Source organism: Hylobates moloch, unplaced genomic scaffold (genome assembly GCF_009828535.3).
Source record: "Hylobates moloch isolate HMO894 unplaced genomic scaffold, HMol_V3 SCAFFOLD_14, whole genome shotgun sequence".
NCBI classification, from domain to species: domain Eukaryota; kingdom Metazoa; phylum Chordata; class Mammalia; order Primates; family Hylobatidae; genus Hylobates; species Hylobates moloch.
The window spans coordinates 61,265,009-61,287,572 of NW_026652289.1; the positions used below are offsets into that span (position 1 = coordinate 61,265,009).

The 22,564-nt window shown below is 42.9% G+C and overlaps 1 protein-coding gene and 1 long non-coding RNA gene across 13 annotated transcripts in view; one reads left to right on the forward strand and one right to left on the reverse strand.

Annotated features, from left to right (window-relative positions):
• LOC116482348 (uncharacterized) overlaps positions 1-22,564 on the forward strand; it is a 91,056-nt gene that overhangs the window by 47,000 nt on the left and 21,492 nt on the right. For 3 of the 4 annotated variants that reach the window (XR_009209573.1, XR_009209575.1, XR_009209574.1), the window contains exons 3-5: positions 7,139-7,369; positions 9,582-9,700; positions 15,386-15,454. This is a non-coding gene — a long non-coding RNA (uncharacterized LOC116482348). The remainder of the gene's footprint in view (positions 1-7,138; positions 7,370-9,581; positions 9,701-15,385; positions 15,455-22,564) is intronic. The other variant, XR_004251846.2, reaches the window with a different exon arrangement.
• IQCH (IQ motif containing H) overlaps positions 1-22,564 on the reverse strand; it is a 257,935-nt gene that overhangs the window by 26,646 nt on the left and 208,725 nt on the right. For 5 of the 9 annotated variants that reach the window (XM_058427228.1, XM_058427227.1, XM_058427223.1 and 2 more), the window contains one exon: positions 8,568-8,738. The exons of 2 other annotated variants lie outside the window; for them this stretch is intronic. In XM_058427228.1, coding sequence (XP_058283211.1) covers positions 8,568-8,738 — 171 coding nt within the window. Of the gene's footprint in view, positions 1-4,287; positions 4,363-8,567; positions 8,739-20,910; positions 21,163-22,564 lie in introns of those variants that run through there. 2 more of the 9 variants (XM_058427231.1, XR_009209572.1) reach the window with 2 other exon arrangements.

Consider the following 22,564-nt stretch of genomic DNA (forward strand, 5'->3'; position numbering starts at 1 on the left):
TCCCATTTGTAGCCATTGGGATTTTTCTAACAATAGAAAATTGATTTGATCCTCATATGCCTCACAACTGTACACTGTCACCCTGACCTATCATGAGTTGTTCCCTTGGTCATCTCCTCTCCATGACTGGGAGTTTTCTGAGGGCAGGCGCTGTTTGGTTTCTGAATCTCCAGTTTGGGCACGATACCAGCACAGAACAGGCACTTGGTGTTTATTAAATAAAAGAGAATGAATAAATGAAATAGATTAGGTGGATAGCTCTTCCCTCTGACTTAAGAGACTCTTCAAAGGATGTAATTTAAGAAAGACACTGCCCATTGATAAGTGCTTTGGGGCAAAAGCAGGTGATTATTACACGGCACAGGGGACAGTCACACCATCCTTAGAGAAGGACAACTCAGGGCAGTTGCTCCCGGCCTTGCCTGCTGGAGGACAGCATGGCTCTGGTGGACTAAGCAGGAATAACTGGTGGGGTAAAAAGAACTGGCTTGGCGAAGTTCTGGCCCAGCCAGCTAGTCTGTCTGGAAGGGCATGGCCACTAGGCCTGCTCGCCCTGCCATACTGGGCTGGCCATGCTCTCACCTTCACACTGAAAAGCCCAGAAGCATGGGCTTTTGCACATGGAAGTGAACTGTAAACACACTCGAATTCCATTGTGGTTACTGAGCATGTAATTGCATGGTAATTGCCACGAATTCACAAGATAATTCCAAGGTTATTTTTGTCTTCTAAACTTGTCTGATGCTGCCATAGTATATAAACAAGAAAAACCAAGACCAGGCCCCAGCCAGCCAGAGAGGTAGGCAGGCAGGCATGTGGTAGCACGATCTAGCAATACTATGTATCTTGGCTCCAAAGCACAGCAGAAGAGCTTACTGTCCAGTAGTACATGATTACTAGACAACATGTAAGGGCGGGCCACCCTGAGGTTTCTTCTTCACTACAGATGCAGAGTGCAACTCCCCTTCCTCCCAGACTGGGGTTTGTGATGCATAAAGAATCTGAAAGAAGAGCCAAGATATTTGGTACATGTCTCCCAACCTTCTTTTCCATAGCCATCACCATCCTAGTCCAGACCTTTATTGCCTGGAGAGTCAGAGGTGAGGATACAAGCAGAATTCTGCAGTGGAAAGGTTATATGTAGTGAGAAAGAAGTTCAAAACCTGACCAGGCCACTTACTGTGTGTGTGATCTTGAACAGATCATTGAAATTCTCTGTCTTCTGATGATTAAATAAGCACCTACTGCAGTGCCTGGAACCTGATAAATGGTAGCTACTATTTTTGTTGTCATTCCTTTGAAAGGATTTTGGATCTACAATAAATGTAACTTCCCAGGCTGTTTTTTCCCCTACTCTTCCCCCATCTCCTGGGATTCTGAACAGTATCACTGGATTAATCATTTCCCCCTAACACAGGTTGGTCAGTGTCATCCTCCTACTCAGAAATATTCAGGCCTGTTCGCCTTCAAGGTGAAATCTAGACCCTGGTGTGGTGGGTAGACCTCCCCAAACTTGCTCAGTGCACCCTTCCAACTACTTCTCCTGCTTCCCACTTCCCCAGTTCTGTGCTCCAGTCTGACTGGTTCACTGCCTTTTCCTAGCAGACCACAGGTTTCTTTGGACTCTGTCCCATCTGCTAGGGGATGTCCTCCCCTCCTCACCAGTTAGTGACTGTTCTAGTCTTTAAGGCAGGATAAAGTTCTGTGTTTTCAGTAAAGTGGTCCCTGTCTCTGCCAGTCCACGGTCATTTCCCCTGAGAACTCTGGCAGCAAGCTGAGGGTCTGCCACTCAAATGGCATTTAAATGAGGCCTTGTGGTATTTCCATGTGTATGTTATCTATTTTAATAGCAACATCTCTCTCTCTCTATGGCCTTTCTTTTCAGCTCCTCAAGTATAGGGACTTTGTCAAGTATCTTTTTCTCCTGATGCTTGGTCAAAGTCCTGGCACATATTAAGTGCTAAATAAATGCATTAGAATAATACTTACAAGATACAACTACTTTTTAGAAGACTTAGCCAACTGCACAGTTTCTAGAGGAAGAAACTATCAATCACCTAGGATTGTCTTATGTCCAGCCTGATAGCACAAGTGAATAGCATAGGAGTATTGAGAGGAGGATTAGATGAGAATGTAAAGACCTTGGAATAGTGTCTGGCACACAGTAAGCTCTCAATAAATGTTAGCAATTATTTTCACGTATTAAACTAAATAATTTCAAAGATAAGGTCAATTACTTCAAATCATAACTGACCAACTAACCAATAAACCTTTTCATCAGAAGGTGACTTGAATCAGAAGACCTGGGCTTTGCTATGTACCACCTTTATGACTTGGGCAGCTCACTTAACCTTGCTTAGCCTCAGTTTCCTATTCTGTAAAATGTATATAATAATCCTTAACGTCGATTTCTTGGGGTTATCATGGGGATCAAATAAGCTCATGTATAGTTGAAGTATAAAGCATTATACAAATAGAAAACATCATATTAAAAGGTTGATTTGTAAAAACTAGTCTCTTCTGATGCTGTACAATTTATCTAGGTTTGACAAGGATCAAAAAAGGAATCATGATTGGGAAATATCTACTGAAATTAAAAATTTTAATTTTTATGGTTATGTCCTTTGAGCCAAAATTCCACTTTATGGTATGTATTCTAAGATATACCTTAAATGTGCCAAATGATATATACACAAAGTTATTCACTGCAGCACTGTAATATGAAAAAACTGGAAACAACCCAAAAATCTACCGATGGGGGAAGGGTACATAAATTATGGCACATCCATGCAATGGAATAACATGTTGCTGTAAAAAAGAAATGATACTGCTCAGGTGTCTGAATCTGAAAAAAAAGAAATGAGAACATTTTTAATGAAGTGTTAGAGAAAGCTCTCCAAAGAAAAAAGTGAGATTCAGAACAGTATGTATTATAGGCTACATTTTGGGTATAAAAGGGGGAAAAGGATCACCTGTATGTGTATTTACTTGTATATGTAAAAAGATGCTCTGAAAGGCTATATAGACACAGAATGGTGGTTACCTTTGTAGGATGAGGTGGGAACTGATCAATGGAAAGGAGATTTGTCCATGTTTGACTGTTTCCACCTTTTGCCTTTTGAACCATGTGAATATATTATGTATTTCAAAAAATTAAGAGAACCCCATTAAACTTGATTTTGAAGACAAGAGTTGAAGATGTATATTTCATGCATATTTTTAGTGTGTGAACTGTTTATTTTTTTAAAAACATAGTCAAGCTTTTCTATATGGTTCGTGGTATAAGTGACATGCTCTTTTCCATGCTCTGTGTTATTTGCTTGGAAATCTGTGCTATGTATAGGAAACCATGTCCAGTTACATGTTCTTTTTAAAATCTAAGACTCCAGCCAGGTGTGGTGGCTCACGCCTGTAATCCCAGCACTTTGGGAGGCCGAGGGGGGTGGATCATGAGGTCAGGAGATCGAGACTATCCTGGCTAACACGGTGAAACCCCGTCTCTACTAAAAATACAAAAAAATTAGCTGGGCGTGGTCGCAGGCGTCTGTAGTCCCAGCTACTCGGGAGGCTGAGGCAGGAGAATGGCGTGAACCCGGGAGGTGGAGCTTGCAGTGAGCCAAGATCACGCCACTGCACTCCAGCCTGGGTGACAGAGCGAGACTCCGTCTCAAAACAAACAAACAAACACCCTAAGACTCCTCTATGAACATCCGGTCCATTTAGTGCTTCTGTGTGAGACTCAGAAGCTGAGGCTGAGCTCAGAGCAGACGAGAAGCCAATGGATAATGGCAATATTGCTGGAGACAACCATGTCACACAGGGAAATACATCCGCTTTTCAAAGAAGAGCTTTCTCTATGGCCTCAACAAGGGACTTCTTCAGGGATGAGCACAAGCTCCACTCTGGGGCTGGATCACTGATCCTCCGCTGATGCAACACAGGTTGGAATGTGTCACAGTTAAACACAGGCCGAGGTTAAATCTTGGCTTCCCTACTTGCTTGCCTACTGACCTTTAACAAATTGCTTAACATCTCTTAACCTCGTCTTCCTATCTAAAAATGGGCATAATAACAGCACCTGCCTAATATATTGGACTGCAAAAAGATTCATAGAAAGCACTTAGTAAAGTACCTGGGGTGGAGTAAAGGCTCTGTGTCCTTTGATAAACTGGAGGGCTTTGCTACTCACCCTTATATCCTCTGTGCTTAGTAGAGTGCCTGGCACAAAATAGGCATTGGGTCAGTATCTGCAGAATTTACTTCTAGTTGATTCTTGCTGAAAGTAGTGACCGATGGTTAAAGTAAAGGCTGATGAGAACTTAGGATATGACACATTACAATATTACTCCTTTCTAAAAGATTCTGCAAGAAAAAGACCTTTTAAGCGAAGGCTGTAGTATAGAGGGATGGGCCCTTCCTGTGTCCCCGTACAGGAGATGTCCCTTCCTTCAGCCATCCGCAACACATGAGGCGGCCTGGGCCAGGCTTGGTGCAGAGTCCCTTTCTATAGGCCCCATAAGATCAAATCCCGCAAGTGACCCTGGGGATCATGTAGCCCTCCTTTATTTTACAAATGAGGAAACTGAGGCCAGAAGAGAAGATCAGAACTCATGATCCCTAACTCCCAGACCAGTACTCTTCACTCCAAATGTCCACTGGCTACATTTGGAATAGGTGGGAATTTCAGAGATAGCCTTTTCTAGTAAAACAGGAGAAAAAAAAAAAGACAAAATATTCTTGGTAGAAGTCTAGTCTTATTAAACTACCTTTCTAAATCACAATCTTAACAAGAATGCTTCAAGCTAAATAAAGGAAGCTCAAAATATTCCTTTTCACTGGAGAATATAATTTTGCTTCAGCCACAATTTAAATTGATTTAGTTCTCAGCACCAGCACTTGAAGTGTGGAACATATTCTATTTTCGCCATGATACTTGTTTTGACAGTGATGCATTTCAGTTGACATAGTTGAAATCCTTATGTAATAAATCTCTGCCTGAAAATTAATCATGTTTATAATATTCTGAGAATTAATAACACCCATTGCTCAAACCATTAACTTAAAAAAGGAGCTTCCAAAATCTGTTCTCGTCAGTAAGGGACCACAAATAAATGAATGTTTGATAAAATAATCCAAGTAGCAGTTTAACAAGCGTAAACTTGAATGTGGCTGCAATAACACAGAACTATTGTTTAAGGGTTGGCAGAGGCTGATGAGGTTCTTATTTCAGTTACGAAGCAGGCATCCACATGCATAATGAACTGCTCTCTGAATTATTAATGTGTTGCTTATTTAGCCTCATCTGTCTAGAAGATAATGTATCCTAACTCTAATGAGTGATTGGTTTTGTACATAATTACAGTAGCAGCAGTAGCAGGGAAATGTGTGCCTTCAAAGAAGGAGTTCTAAAAATAAAGTCATCACATAAACTCTGTTGTTGTTGCATTCTATCAAAATCAAACCCGAAGCATTTGAGAATTTATAATAAATTACAGGAGACAGAATCATTATTAACATCATAATTTAACACAAAAGGTTTTACTTAATCATTCATTACAGATCATGTGCTGCTAAAATGTGTATAAATGACTTGGGTTGTGTTAAGATGTTTGCAAAGATGTTCCCTTTTGGACACTCACCAACCATGGTATGGAGGGTCCAGAAAGAGTGAGGAAGAGTGAAAAACTGACAGAAAAGGGTAATGATTGATGCCAGTTTGAACAGAACATTAATTGAAAGTTAAAACACTGTTAGGCAATTCCTTTTCATTTCTAAAACACGCACTTCTGGGATTTATCAGGCCCTGTTTACACCTTCAAGTGGTTCTTTGTGGAGGTCAGTGAATCAGAAACCCATTCACCTGGTCTAAGTGGGTCTGAGTGACAGTTCTGCCACCTGTTTCTGAGATGAGACAACAGCTCTTCTGAGAGCCCAGGAAGGTGTTTGCTTTCCTTCTATAGAGCATATTATTAAAGAAAAGGGCCCACACTGGAAGCATTTTATAGGCATTAGCTTTGAATGCGCTCTCATTATCATTGTGGTTTCATCTGTGCATTTTCTTCTCCTTCAGTCTTCAAAGGGGGCTATCAACTGCCTGTTCATAAACTTGACGGCATCATAGTCTGTTCACACTTGTTCAGGAAGCTTCGATTTGCTTGTGAGTTGTACCGCGTGTGCATGTGCACATGCTTCTTTTTAAAAAAATCGCTGATAATGTGTGTACACATGCATAGGAGGGTGTGTGCACAACCCAAGCATAGTGGCACACAGGTGGGAACATCTGTTTATATATTTCTAAAATGAAAAGCACTTTCAATTTATTCCTACACCAGAAAACCTGCATAGCTTTTCTCCAGTGATTGAAGAGGCATTGGCCTTATTGAAGATCATAATGCCTCCCTTTTGTGTGCATGCAGTTCCTAAAAGTGTTTAAGACTTGATCACAGGAGAATGTTGCCTATAGCTAGGAATGAAACCTATAGGCAACATGGGGAAAATGGGAGAATGCTTCTCATTCAAAGCACAACTTTTGCTGATAGCCTTCTGAAGCAACGTACTTAAAAGCTGCAATTGTCTTTGGAAGTCTTGTGCTGAATACCACTCTGCTTCCAGCTTTTTATTTTTATTTTTAGAGACAGAGTCTCTATCAACCAGGCTGGAGTGCAATGGCACGATCACGACTCACTGCAGCCTCAACCTTCAGGGCTCAAGTGATCCTCTTGCCTCAGCCTCCCCAGTAGCTAGGATTATAGGCATGCACCACCATGCCTGGCTAATTTTTGTATTTTTGTAGAGACAGGGTTTTGCCATGTTGCCTAGGCTGGTCTAGAACTCCTAGGCTCAAATGATCTGCCCGCCTCGGCCTCCCAAAGTGCTGGGATTACAGGCATGAGCCACCACACCTGACCCCCAGCTTCTTGCAGAAATGGCATAGACTTAGGTTCACTGGCCAGAAGGGCTCAAGTGTCACTGCTGTTTCTCCCTCTAGCATTGAACATAGGGTCTCTCAGGTCTCTTTGGTGAGGATGGAGACCACAGGTGGAGTTGGACTTGAAAGCCTCTTAGCAAGGTCCTGGGTCATAATTAAAAGAGGTCTGTTTCTCCTCTCCAGCCCAACTCTGCTTCTCTTCTTACTAAGGAACGAGATCAAGGGGATTCCTGTGAGCAAGGTTCTTCCTGGTACCTGACTGGACAACTGGATGAAGAAGAGGGGAAGAAGGAGGCTGCCTGAGCCCCCCCAAGACATCAAGTGCCCTCCTTATGGTGACTGCAGAGATCCTGGGAAGAGTCAAACAAATATTATTCAAATCCAGGGGTGTCTCCTGGACCCAAAGGGGTTCACAGAGAGGCAGGAGACTGCTTGGAAAAGGTATCTCTGGGACACTCATGTTGGGTCCCATTAATCACTAGAGTTCCTCTTTTATCTGGTTGACATATTTAGATTTCAAGTAGAGCTTCATTTGCAAAAAAGTATGAAGCCCACTGTTGTAAGGAAAGGCCAAAGAAACCCTCTGGCAGCTGTGAGAGCACCGTGGCCAGAGAGTCCCCAGTACACTCTTGTACAAAGGGCATCTGGTCCCCTTGGCCTTTGTTCTCTCTCTCCATGACCAACCTAGCCTATTCAATCAAGCGCCCACTGTCCCCACAGGGCTATGCCCTTTGTTGCTCAGGGTGCTGAGGTTGGTAACCCGCAGCCAGCCCCAGGACTCTGGCCCTGGCCCCGGCCCCCTCACTGACGGAGCTAGCGATGAGAAGGGAGGTGGCGGCTGTGGGAAGAGGCGGATCATGATGGGGCTCCTTAACCAAGCTGGGAAGTGGGATTTTCCTGAAGATCACAGGAGTCCATTCAAAATCACACACAGGGGAACACATGCTCAGACTGGCTTTTCACCTTGCCACCTTGGCTGCTGTGTCTGTTTAGGCTGAGGGCACAGGCAGGGACAGGGAATCTTAGGAGGAATATAGATGTGAGATGGTGGAAGCCGAAACTAAGACACTATCTTTGTGGAGACAGAGGAGGGGTCAGGTTAGCGGCATTTTGGCAGCTAGACTCAACACACCCTGCTTGCTGACTGGATGTGGGGCTGGGGGTTATCTTATCAGCCTCTGGCCTGATCCACTAACAGGAAGTACAGGAGGAAGAAAGACAAATGCGATGCAGTTTTGGATATCTTGACTCTGAGGATTCGAAGCAGAGATGTTCTATAGAATTTTGGACCCATGAATCTGAAGCTTACAAAAGAGAGTGGGGCTAGAACAATATGGGTTTTGTGCAAAACAGCTGGTAGTTGAGGCAATGGGTGTAGGTGTACCTGCCCGGAACAAGGAGAGGAGAGTCCCATGCTCTTTCACATTTCCACAGATTGCAGCTTCATTCAGGGATGGCTTTTCCCTTTCCTCTGACCAACACATTAGCATTTCCAGACCCTGCTCAGACAGGACCAGTGACTTGCCTGAGGCTTTTTCTTCTTCCTGTACTCAAAGATCCTGGCTCCTAGACAGAGCTCAGGCAGTGGCAGTGGGTGTTGCTGAACACCGAGAACCTTCAGGAAGCACCTCTTGCTTACCGGCACCGATAGCGCACTAATGCGGTTGGTTTTCTTCCTTTCCTTTGGAACAAAGCGGGGCACTTCCAGGGTGCTCAAACTGCAATCCAGATGGCCGTTTGTCAGGTATAAGGTGAGTTGAGTCAGGGCCAGCTGGTCACTATATGCGAGGTTAAGGCCCGTTGCCCACACCTGATTAAAACAGGAGCCGTAGAAGTGAGGGTGAGATCAGCAAACAGTAGCGAAGGCCCCACCTCTGCCTAACCAGACCAAACTACACCAGACTAGTGAAACCAGTGACCACGTGTCTTAATAGAGTAGATGTTTTTGCTTCTGTTTCTACATTGCTCAACTGAGAAATGGAGTCTGATTCTAATCAGAAGATTCAAAATTCTTGCGGGAAGTTACAGAAATACTTGGCCAAGACAATCTCACAGAGATGCCGAGTCTTGAAAAGCTCATGTTGACTTTGATTTTTCTGCCCAGGGCCTGCAGGTCAGTGCAGGTGGTCAGTGCCAGGTTTTCTACTGAGAAAATGAGACTGGACAGAAGCTTTGGAGGGTGGGGAACTACAGTAGAGCAGAAAGAGGGGAAAAGAGTGATGAATATGAGAAAGGGCAGTTTGCCCTGATTTTGGAAAAAGCAGTGACAGCCCCTCTGGGAACCTCAATATGATATTTAAGGGAAACTTATTGTTGGCCTCTAAGTCTTAGGTCTACCCCCATTTTCTCATGAGAGTGAAGGGTAATCTTATTTTACCAATACTACAATGTCACAGTATTCTCAATTGTCAATTGGTGGTAACACCTTATCCTAGCTGTATCACAGTATTGTTAGAAGAATACTATGATGCAATAAAAATTAAAATTAAAATGCTTTAAAAAATAGACATTAGTTATAAGTTAATGTCAACTGCTAGATAACTGAGTAGTGTCCATTAATTCATTTGACAAATATGTACTGAGCATCCACTATGTGCTAAACTGGCAATGATAAAAGTAGGTCATGTGTTTCTTCTTCCCTCTCCTGTGGCAGATCAACCTTAATTGTCCTTGTCATCCTCCATCCCCACACTGAATCCAGAAGCAACCCTGGAATCCTCCTCAGTTCAATGTTCAAGGCATATCATCGTCCTAGTCACTGGAGAGTCAAAGGTAATAGGCATAGGCCCTGCCATCAAGAACGTGAAGACAGGCTTGGCACAGTGGCTCATACCTGTAATCCCAGCACTTTGGGAGGCCGAGGCAGGAGGATCACCTGAGACCAGCCTGGCCAACATGGCGAAATGCCATCTCTACTAAAAATACAAAAGTTAGCTGGGCATGGTGGCGTGCGCCTGTAATCTCAGATACTTGGGAGGCTGAGGCACGAGAATTGCTTGAACCCAGGAGGCAGAGGTTTCAGTGAGCTGAGATCACACCACTACACTTCAGCCTGGGTGGTAGAGTGAGACTCCGTCTCAAAAAAAAAAAAAAAAAAAAAAAAAAAAAAAAAAAAAAAAAAAAAAAAAAAAAAAAAAAAAAAAAGAAGGTGAAGACAGATACATACACATATCCAATTAAACAATAGAATTTTATATGTGATAAAATAATGGGGTGGAACAAAGTACTATTGAAGCAGAAAGAAAGGACAGACTGGGTTTGTCTAATGAAATCAGGGCTGCATCATGAAGGTGACCTTTGAGCTTTAAACAAGCAACAAAAAACACAACTGGCCCCATGTATCAAGTACCTGCAGTTTTTATGAAGCTGGGTGAATCATAAATATCTCGGATCTCTGTGGCAGCCTAAAAAATAACAACCCCATGTCACAGATGAAGAAACTGAGGTTCCAGGAGGTACCCAAGTCCATTGAGTTAGGAAGTGGTGGTGTTGGGATCTGAATCCAATTCTACCTGGCTCCAAGTCTACCTTCTTCCCATTCCCTGATCCTGGCCCAGCCAATCCTTAACCTGTGTAACAGTTCTCCAGTGAAATTAAAAACTAAAGTTGCAGAGGATCAGAACGTTTGTGTTTAATATAAGACATGCCATGAAAATGTCTTGTGGAGAAAACATGAAGTATTTCTGGAGTATGCTGTAATTAGCATAATGCATTTTCACTGTAGGAAGTTGGAAACTCACACATTTTCATGAAGACTTGATTAAACAGTTTTTCCTCTTAGAAGGCCTACATTTACCCCGCTCACCAACTCTGTGTGTTAAAATACATAATACATCTGCCCTAGAGTGGACTCCTCTCAAACAAATCTAGCAGTGAGTGACTTGAGTAAGCATTGAATGTAAATGGCGTCATTATAAGGATATTAAGAGGTCAAGCTGTCAAGGCCCCTTGCTAAACTGAAGCTAATTTCAGGAGTCATAGTCACACAGTAATGCCCTTTTATAATAGCAAATAAATCACATTTGCAACAATTGTTAAAAACTAACTGCCAAGTATCTGTTGCAGTTGTAAATATCCTATTTGTCAACTTAAATATTTCCTGCTGTATGGCATGAAATGTAAATCAGATGGGGACAGCTACTTTCCCTTAATATGAGAAAGTGAGCTTGCTATTCTTGCATGTCAGACTTTTTTTTTCAGAGTTTCTATTTTGAGGTTTTAGTGTCCTTGATCAAAGGGAAATATATATAACAAACATTATTAATATTTATGTTAATAATATTAATGCTTTGGTAATAAGGATTTTAATAGGAAGGCAGCACAGTGTAGGGGAAAGAGTGAGAACCATGGAGTCAGAGAGCTTAAATCTGGACCTCACAGTGGGAACTGCAATGAGTTGGTTAAGCTCTCTCAATCTCAGTATCCTTAAGTGTAAAAGGAGCAAAATCTCAGTATCCTTGAATGTAAAAGGAGCAAATGATAATACTGACAGGGTTTTGGAAACAAAACAAATGCACATGAAATTGCCTTTTTTTTTTTTTTTTTAAAGACAGAGTCTCACTCTGTCGCCCAGGCTGGAGTGCAGTGGTGTGAACTCGGCTCACTGCAACCTCCACCTCCCAGGTTCAAGCAATTCTCTGCCTAGCTGGGATTATAGGTGTGCACCACCACACCTGACTAATTTTTTTTTGTATTTTTAGTAGAGATGGGGTTTCAACATCTTGGCCAGGCTGGTCTTGAACTCCTGACCTTGTGATCCGCCCACCTCGGCCTCCCAAAGTGCTGAAATTACAGGCATGAGCCACCGCACCCAACCTTTACTGAACTTTATAATTTATAAGGCAGGCTAGGTGCAGTGGCTCATGCCTGTAATTTCAGCACTTTGGGAGGCCGAGGCAGGAAGCTACTTGAGGCCAGGAGTTTGAGACAATCCTGGGCAACATAATGAGACCCCCCAAGTCTATTTAATAAAAATAGGGAAATAAATAAAATTAAACAAAGTTCATTACAGATGCTTTTTATGATGACTAAACATTTCCTTTCAGAGCAGATTCTTAGGAGGCACATTGTCCGTTGTCTATGTTAGCTATTAGGTCACCCGTTTAATAACTGTTTTCCCCATAGGTAATTGTTCTATTCAACCTCACAACTCAATCCAGTAGGCGGGTAGGTTTGTGCAAGATTGGTATTACTGTCTCCATTTTACAGATGAAGATACTGAGATAAAAAAGCAGCCTCATAGTTTGCCTAAGATCATATAGCACAGACCAGAACTCTGTTTCTAGAGCTGAAATGCTTTTGCCTCCTCTGGCTGCCCTAACCCCTTGGTTCTCAAAGGAAACAGGAGGACAAATTTTCTTCAGCCTTTTCCTCAACAGCAGGCTTGCCTGATTTGCTCAGATAATTGTTCTGTTCTCCATCTGGTCTTTCCATTGAAGACACCGCCTGAGGCATGCTTGTTTTGTGCACAGGGGTTCCTATCTCCCCCTCTAGACTGTCAGCCCTTTAGGGGATGCTGCCAAGTCTTTGTCTTCCTGCAGCACCTAGTGTCTGGGGCAGGGCATGCAGCAGGGTGCATTCGCAATTCCAGTGTTTCACTGTGAACTCCTCTTCCGTAACTTTTAGGGAATGAGATCCAGGTGCGTCACTTGAGGCTAGTTTCAGATTCAAATGCAGCAAATATTCACTGAGCACCTCCTCCGTGCCAGGCCCATGTGTTCTCACACCTCTCATTTAATCCTATTCTTGTATTTTTAGTAGGGACGGGGTTTCAACATGTTGGCCAGACTGGTCTCCAACTCCTGACCTCAAATGATCCACCCACCTCGGCCTCCCAAAGTGCTGGGATTACAGGCATAAGCACCGAGCCCAGCCCATTTAATCCTATTCTTGATTTGGGACTCTGATGATAACTTTACAATCTAATCTCTCAGCACTAGGTACTCTTGTCCCACTTTAGGTGAGCAATGATGGGGGCCTGCACAAAGCACTATGAGTGGGCATGGGAGACTTGGATGAATTTAAAATGTTTATGTGGTGGCTTTGACATGCCTTGCTTATGATAACTTATAATAACTGGCTTGACAGGTTAATTGATTAGATGCAAGGGTGAGGGAAAAATATCACTGAAGGTTAGGGCTGGAAAGACCCTTAAAAATCACTTAATACGGTTAGTTTATAAATGGAGCGACTGTGGTGTGAAAAGTGAAGTGGTTGCCCTAGGTTGCAGAACCAGGTGTCAAAGGTGAGTGATGAGAACCTAAGGTGTCTCAGCTGTGAGTCAGAAATCACTTGTTGCCAGTTGTTTGACTGATTAAAGGTCACTTTGTTAAACATGGTTAGTATGCTAGAGAGATTTATATCAAGGTCTTAAGAGCACAAGGAATACAAAAAATAATCATCTCAGTATTACTTATATTACTGAAACACTGTTGCTGTCCAACATTTTGGCAGTGGCTAAAAAGACTAAGACACATCCAAGTGATGGGATAGTCTGATATAATTAGAGACAGTGGTTGTGAGTAACTTTTGATGAATTTAGGAAGATGCACAAAACAGCAAAAGGAGGATAGTAAGTTCCATAAGCAACATTACTTCAGCTTTGCAAAACTAATATATGTAGAAAAGACTAGATGAGAATATAACAAAATGTTACCGGCCAATGTTAACATTAGCAGAATCATGATAACTGCAACTGTATATAGACTTTCATGTATATTCTAGATCTGCACTATCGAATATGGTAGCCACTAGCCACATGTGGCTATTGAGCACTTGAAATGGTACAAACGCACACCAGATTTTGAAGACTAAGGATGTAAAAAAGAATGTAAAGTATCTGATTAATAAGAAAGTATTAATAATAAGATAATAATAAAACCACTGCTGCCTTGAGCTCCTGGGCTCAAGCGATCCTCCTGCCTCAGCCTCCTGAGTAGCTAGGACTATAGGTTTGCATCGCCAAACACTGCTATTTTTTTTCTTTTCTTTTTTGTAGAGACAAGATCTTGTTGCCTAGGCTGGTCTCAAACTCCTGAGTTCAAATGATACTCCCGCCTTGGCCTCCCAAAGTGTTGGGATTGCAGACCTGAGCCACTGTGCCTGGCTGAATTCTATTTCTATTGGATTGGTTGTAAAGAAGTGCATTGTAACCTGCAAAGGAGCAGGGCCAGTGGGGTGGGGAGGGCAGAAGTGCTGCAGAGGCCCCTGCTCTCCACTGCCTTCCTCAGCTGCTACTGTGCTGGATGCCGTGTGAACCACAGCTGCATTTGGAGGCCTGGGCAGGTGAGAGCCAGTAGACAGGGCAGGAGTCAGGCAGAGGTCAGATTGCCCAGAATTGTTCTGTTCCCAGGATCTGGGCCGCAAGCTTTGAGATGACAATGTAGAGACATGCTTCTGTGTGGGGAGGGGTGGGAGAGAAGCCCAGTCTTGAGCCCTTTTTGCCTGAGGTGTTCTCGGCAGATGGAGGCTGCCTGCTCACCCCTGCTACTTCTGCCTCTTTCTGGTGACAGGTGGGATGAATGGGTGGCAGAGCACACAGATGTGGGCAGATGTGCCTAGGCCCTACATTCTGTGCAAATACAGTTCTTAGCAAATGGTTTAGTGTCGCCTCTTGCTACCCTTCTCCTTGGGCATCAGGGCATGTATGGGACTCGGAGACTAATTTATAGATCAAATAACACTCACTGAAGAATCAGGATTTCAGAGCTTTATGAATCCAAAGATGCTCTGCAGACTCATCTCTAAGTTTTCTTGTCTTCTTCTTCCTCTTTTTCTCTTTGTAAGAAGAACCAGAGATTTCAGACAGGATAAATGACCCACTAAAGGCCCCAGCTTTTGGTATCAGGGTCTGAGACAACTATCTGTGGCCCAAAAGAAGTTGCCTCTCTGGGCCACACTTTCCTTAACTAATCACTCACTGGGGATAGTAGTCTGGGTGAATCCTCCCTCTGTTGCCTCCAGATGTATCTATGAGGCTAACAGGGAATTGTGTATATTTATCATATTGCCGAGAATTTTTAAAAAGACAGGCCCTCCAAATAAGCCAACTCTGAGACATGCAGCACCAAGAATTCACCCACGCCAGAAATGGCATCCGGCCTTCAGGGCGAACTGTGATACATGGCCCATCATGCTTAGTAGTTGGTTGGCCAAGGGATGTGTGAGTCACCTCTCTGCCCATGTTCACAGCATTCACAGCCCCAATTCAACAGAAAATCCAGCATTGGACCACTTGATTTTTTCTAGAGTAAGACCAAGTGCTCAGTCACCTGCCCAGCTCCTCTGGTTGGTAGAGAATACAGCCATGGGTAGGCCATGGTTCCCTCTGTTTTACTGGTTTGGCTAAGTACAGAGCCAAGGGCTTATTTCCTTTTTACAGCTGTGGAGGCTGGGAATGCACTGGAGAGTGTTGAGTGGAGGAGTGATGTGAGCTAACTTATGTGACTCTAATTGCAGTGACAAGAGGCCCTGAGGGTGCAAGGATGGAAACAGGGAGTCCAGTTAGGAAGACATGCAGTAATTGAGGTAAGAGATGATGGTGGCTGGACCGCACTGGTAACTGGAAGGTGGGAGAAGTGGTTGTATTATAGATATTTTTCAAAAGTAGAACTAAAAGGACTTATTGATGGATTGGATGTGCAGTATGAGAAAAAGGAGCCAAAAGTATCTCCAAAACTTCCACCCCGAAGAAAATGGAAGAATAGCGTTACCATTTCCCACTGGGGCAGAATGCCAGAGAAATACCTTGGAGGGTAAAATCAAGATTTCAGATCGGTTAAGTTTGAGATGCCTTTGTTAAAGCATGTTATAGAGGGTGGGTTGAAATCTCAGGCACTTTTTCTCCTTTTGCAGCTGTAAAATCAGAAGGATGTGCATGGCTAGGCTCTAGGGATAAAACAGAATCAGTTCCTGGGAGGGAAGCAGCTTTTTCTCTGCTCTCACTTCTGGGCCTGGGGCTCAAGATTCTCCTGGGTTGGTGAGAAGTGAGGTCTATAGGACCTGAGGCCTTCCCCAGGGGACAAGGCAGAAGCAGCTCAGCCCACTTCTCATCACATTTAGGCTAAGATGCAGTAAGGTGGAGAAGGACAGGGGCAGCTTGGTAGGGGAAAAGAAGTGACAGCAGCTTGAGAGTAATGGGATTGGAGGGGACCATGGCTTGGGAGAGGTGGATGGCTTTCTCAGGACAGAGAGTGCCCTGGACCAGAGTCACAGGACCTCGCTGGGAGTGCTGGCCTTGTGGTCTTAAGCAACTTCTTTCCCCTCTCTGGGCCTATTTCCTTGTCTATTAATATAGTCCTGATGGGACCTATCCCTGAGGGATATGTGTGGATTCAGTGGCTAAATGAGATAGTGTGTGAGACTGTTACTACAGAGGCCTGGCAGACACAAATCTGTTTTGGGTCCTGACCTCTTCTTCCCCATCTGACTGTTGGGAGCAGAGTTGGAGCAGGTGTAAGAATTCACTTGGTTCTTGACTTCTGTGTTCTTGCCTGCTTCTCAGAGACAGGGAGCGCATTTAACTCTTCGCAGATGCTATTTAAATACAGGCCTCAGAATCCCAGCTATTATAAACAGAACACGTTTTCTTAGGCAGTTACTAAATGACATCTTTTTTTTTCTCACTTGGATCACTGAATCTCCAGACAGCATGGAGCTCTCCATTGTGGTAAACAACACACCTCATGCTTAATTTTAAAGGAGTTGGTACACCCCACTGTAAGAATTTTCAATTAGTAAAATATTAATGTGATTATGATATTTGGTAAGAGTTGTTTGTATGACATTAAGATGCAATAGGCCCTCCGCCTAAATCAATAGGCAGGGGGAGAGCAGCCGCTTGGCTTGTTGCCACCTGGTGGCAGCTGCTGGGATAGCCCAGTCTCTTGGAGAAGTGAAGAACAGCAGTTGTGGCTGTACAGGGCAGTCACCCTGGTCAGCAATTGAGCCTCTTGGTTTTCAGCTTAGAGGCCTTCATCCTATTCAACTTTTTTGGGCATGACTTAAATCACAGCTCCATGAAGCTATCTTTGAGCAACTAGAGCTTCCATCTCTGTACCAATCCCCTTGGACACTGCCTTCTATGGGGTGTTTGGAGTTGGTGGGGTAAGAGGCTGCAAACCATCTGTGCCCTGCCACCTAGCACTCAGGGCCAGGCATACCTAAGGCTTCCATGATTTTCAAAGGCCTTCAAAACTTTTGGATTCTGAAAAAAAAGTTCCTGGCTCCCAAATATGAAAAGAAAACTGCAAAATAACAATGTTTTAAAAATATCAACCAAATGGAACATGTCGGTCAGGTACAACACAACACTAATACAGTTATGTCTAAATCATGGTCCATGATTATCCTCATGGAATAGATGAAATGGATTTGAATACATTTGATATGATGTAGGATAGAATCTCTAAAACTAAAAATACTCAGGGCTCAGGGAGGTCTTAACTAGTACTGTCCTGGCTGACTGAGAATGACCTCCATCCTTCTCATCTCTTCATTTTATGGGTGAGGACTCTGAGAGGTGAAATGACTTCTCAGGTCCCACATTTAGGGGAGGAACTAGAATCAAAGCCCAAGTTCCTGACTTCCAGGCTAGTTCTTTCTATGACACTTCATTGCCAGCATTAGTAGATCAATTTCTTCAGAGTGCCAAGTTTCTCTGCGACTTTGGAAATTCGTTCAGGATATGCAGAAACTATATCTAAAATTAATTTGAGGATCAAACATGGAAAATCTTGAAACTTAAACTTTCATCATCAGCAGCTGTATTTATATTTTTCACCTTTATTAAAAATATCACAAATCTTTTAATGTACTCTTGCTTTCTCTGCTTCCTTTTCTGAGTTTCTTTTGCAGCCTCCATGCATTTATGACCCTCCCTCTATTACTTTCAAGACCAATGGCCCAACTATTATTTATAAAGATACAGAATATACTCATTTATTTTTAAGCATTTCTTTGCTTTTTTATTATGAATTTTTGGAATGCTTTCTTATTTTGACATTAAGCACTAATTTATAATAAACATGAAAACACAATTTTTATAACCTATTTCAGGTTTCTAGGACTAGTAATTGTATATGCGCCTTCCATGGCAATTCAATATAGTAATCCCATACTGTAGATAGTTGTTCTCCCTCTTTAATTTCCATGCTATAAATGGCAGGGCTGGTGAAGGATTCTTTTAGTTGAGAAGTGCTCCTTTACTGTCACTTCAAATGATTTCCAAAAGGCTTCTGTGAGGATTTTCAAAGCAGAAGAGCTCTTGTTCTGTGGATCCCATTGGGGAAGATTCCTATGAACAGCCTTTGATGACCATCGTGCAAAGCAAAATCCTCTCTCAGTAAGGATGAGCATGTGGCATTGGCCCTAATCAGTGCAATGAGTTGGCTGCAGAGTTCCCCTTTCCTTCCCAGTTTCTTTGACAGTTCCAGGAAACCAGAATTTTTAAGTAAAGAACAACCTTGGTTGCAGAATATATAGGCAAGAAATATGGACTGTCTGAGCTACGGCCTTAGAGTTGGTCTAGTCCAGTCCCCTCAAACCCCAGGCATGAGGCTCACAAGGGGAAGAGACTTGGTCAGGAGTAGAGTTCAGACCAGAGTTCAGAGCCCTTGATTTCAAATTCAAGGCAAGGTTATTTACTTTTGGGAAATTCCTAGAGAGGAGAATGAAACTGAGAACAAGAACCTCTCTTTTTCATACCTACATCCTGTACAACACCCAGCACAGCACTCTTGATAGAAGTAGTGCCCAATCAATATTTGCTGGGTGATCCAATAAAATAACACAAGGGGAAAAAATCTTCCTTGAAAACACAGATAAGAGATGTTCCTTCACACCCACAAGGATGGTTGAAATAAAAAGACAATAACAAGTGTTGGCAAAGATATGGAGAAATTGGGACCCTTATATACTGCTAGTGAGGTGGCAAAATGGTACAGCTGCTTTGGAAAACAGTTTGACAGTTCCTAAAAAAGTTAAACTTTGAGTTACCATTTGACCCATCAGTTCTACTCTTAGGTATATAACCAAGACAAATGAAAACACATGTTTATGTGAACACTTTTATAGGAATGTCCATTGCAACATTATTCATAACAGTCAAAAAGTGGACACAACCCAAATATCCATTCACTGATGATTAAGTTAACAAAATGTGGTATAGCTGTACAATGGGACATTATTAAGGCATGAAAAGGAACAAAGCATTGATATGTGCTACAACATGATGGAACCCTGAAAAGATTATAGAAACTGAAAGAAACCAGTCACAAAAGCCCACCTATTGTATGATCCCATTTATATAAAATGTCTTGAATAGGGAAATCCATGGAGATGGAAAATGGTTTCCAGTGGCTGTGGGGAAGGAGGTATGGGGAGTGACTTCTAATGTGTACAGCATTCTTTTTTGGGGTTAAGGAAAATGTTGTAAAATTAGATAATGGTGATGGTTGCACAACTCTGTGAATATAGTAAAAACCATTGTAATGTATATTTTAAAAGTGTGAATTTTATGGTATATGGTATCTCACTAAAGCTGTTACACACACACACACACACACACACACACACACAGAGTCATTTAGGATGGATACCTGTACAATGTATACGGCCACTTGTTTGAGTGTGTGAATGATGACTAAGTGTGGGAGCCTGTGATAAGCTACCTCCCAAACCACCTTCTGAGTTTATTATAGGTATTAGTCTAAACCTTAAAAAGCTTTGCCATGTATGGGTAAAAAATACCTGCTACAGACATGAAAGCAAACCAATGCCCAGTGAGGGTTAATATATGGGACACCATAAGTAGTCATGATCTGGAAGAAAGAGTATCTATTAGCATAAATCTGGCTCCATCAGCATAAAGACTCGGCTCTGGGGACAGTGCCACTTTCTAAAAGGCAATCTGTTGCTTGAACTCACCACAGCAGGCTTTTACTTTGTATCAGCTCCTGGACTGAGAGGGACTGGACATGGTCAAACCCAGAAGAGAAGGGGCTGCTCAGGTAGTGGGCCGGTGGCTCAGGAAAGCTTTGTCCCAGATGTTTCCACCTTCCTCCTGTCCTCCGGTTGCTCACCCAAGGGGACTCCAAGCACTCTAGCCTCCTTCTATGGTGTGGGGCTCCCTGCAAGCTCTATGCCCTCCATGGGGACACTTCCTCAACCCCATCAAGTTAACCCAATAATCCAATACATCCTGACTAATTTGGTGATGGTAGAGGGTTGAATCCCAGGTACTACATGCTTATCATAAGGGAACCTTTTGGATTCAGTTATCTGAGAGATGAATCTGGATTCCATGACTTTGCCACTGTTTCCTACAGACTCGTGTTTGAAAGATTCAGCATGCTGTCAGGCTAATAGGACATCCTTTTGGATGGCAGCAATCTTTAGAAAGCTGCCTTGCAGCTACCATGTAGGACAGACTCAAGGAGGGAGACTTGGGAAAGGAAAGAGGAAGGGACACTGATGTAGATTAAGGGCCTATTAAGTGCAAGGCACTGTGGTATTTGCTTATGTCATCCTCTGAACAGCTTTATGGGGTAGATATTCATACTCCCATTTTATGAAGGGAAAATTGAGGCTCAAAGAACCCAAGAAACGTGCCAAGTTCCACAGCTCAGCGGCAGGGCAAGGACAAAGATCCAGGTTTGCCTAACCCAAAAGGCCAGGTTTTCTCTACTGTGCTTGACTCTGGTGATTGCTCTCAGCCTGGCGAGGGAAACAAACGCTTGGCAGAATGTGAGAGGGCACTGTGATGCTGGCAGCCACAGCAAGAAGCTCCCCCAATTGCCAGAGAGCTCTGAAGCCAGGGAAGGCTTGTGATTTACTGTGGGACTTTGGGCAAGTCACTTAACACCTTTCTGTCTCACCTTTCCCATTATTTATCTCTAAAGCACTTTGAGAGCCTATGATATAGCAGCTGTATAAGGACAAAGAAATACAGTCCTTCAGTATAGGCAAAAAGCCAAGGTTCCTACCTGTGATCGATAAAAGTCCTGTAGCACTTTCCAGAAACGTGGGTGGAGCTTTAGGGCCCTGGGAAAAATTTCAATTGAGTAGCTGCTGGCTGAAAGGCACCCTGGAGTTCCACCTGAGTAAATGTTCTACAGTCCCGGCTGACCTGTCCGGGCTCTGCCGCTATGGTAGGCCTCTGCTCTGCTGAGCTCCACCTCAGAGTCTGCTTTTAACGAACAGGCCCCTCTGATGCCATTTGTCCCTGGGTTCGTTTTCTAGCAAATGAAAGAAATGGCATTAAGGGTGGTATTTTCTTCCTCTCTTCCTCTATTCCCCTTCCTTCTCCTTTACCTCTTCTAAAACTCAATGCATTGTTTCTTAATGTATAGCTTCCTCTCAGGAGAATACACTAGAACACTATTGAGTCATGGCAGATAAGTGTAAATTCTTAGTTTTAGCTCTACCTGTATCTGCTAAGCATTAAATACAGAATCTTTGAGGCAATTTGTAGAAAATCATCATGAAATTACTTTCTTCAAATTTCTTTCTTTAACAAGTGAATAAAAAATATAAAATATATACATTGGTGCTTCCCCCCAAAATCTGGGATAACATATTCTTTGGTATGCCATAAATCTTTCATATGAATAGAAGTTTCACAGTGCCATTTCTTTGAGAAATGTCTTTCTATTGAGCCTCTTTAGAAGTGTCCTTGTGTCCTGCACACTTCTATTTGACTTCGGAACTTAGTTGCTGCCACGTGGCATTTGAAACATGCTCCCTCCAATTCTGGGGAAAAGCTGCAGGGGAACACAGTTGTCCTCCCTGGTGGTGACTGCCAATGATAGGGAAACTCCATGTTCTTCTTTATATTTCCTACCTGTGTCCTCTGTATGGAAGGTGAATTTTGTTGCATTATTTGGACTTCTATTGGTTCCTGACTACCTGATCAAGCTCCAGTGTGTTGGTTTAATAGCATTTACATATTAAGACATTTGTGGAGACATCTACAAAGATTAAAAAACAGGCCAGGTGCGGTGGCTCACGCCTGTTATCCCAGCACTTTGGGAGGCCAAGGCGGGCGGATCACCAGGTCAGGAGTTCGAGACCAGCCTGGCCAACATGGTGAAACCCTGTCTCTACTAAAAATATAAAAATTAGCCTGGTGTGGTGGCACAGGCCTGTAACCCCAGCTACTCGGGAGGCTGAGGCAGGAGAATTGCTTGAACCCAGGAGGCAGAGGTTGCAGTGAGCTGAGATTGCACCACTGCACTCCAGCCTGGGGACAGAGCAAGACTCCATCTCAAAAACAAACAAAAAAAAACAGACATAAGGTAGGTATTCTGGGGTGGGATAGGAATGTAACATGACAGGGGAAGACAAAGTCTTTAAGAAGAGAAGCAATGTCATGTATTTATTTATAAGGGCTCAGAACAATAGGGAACACAATGAATCTTATGTTTAAGAAAGCAAAATATATGTTTAAAGGAATATACATATTGCTAAAACAGTTCCATTTATACAAAAGATTCATGTAACTTGATAAAGGTTTTCAGGGATTTTAAAGGATTTTAAGTGCTGTGTTAGACTGTACTAGTAACAGATGTTCAACGATTTGTTTAAGTTTTTGTTTTACTGAAAAAGCAATGGATTATCTGATATTTCCTTTTTAAAAAA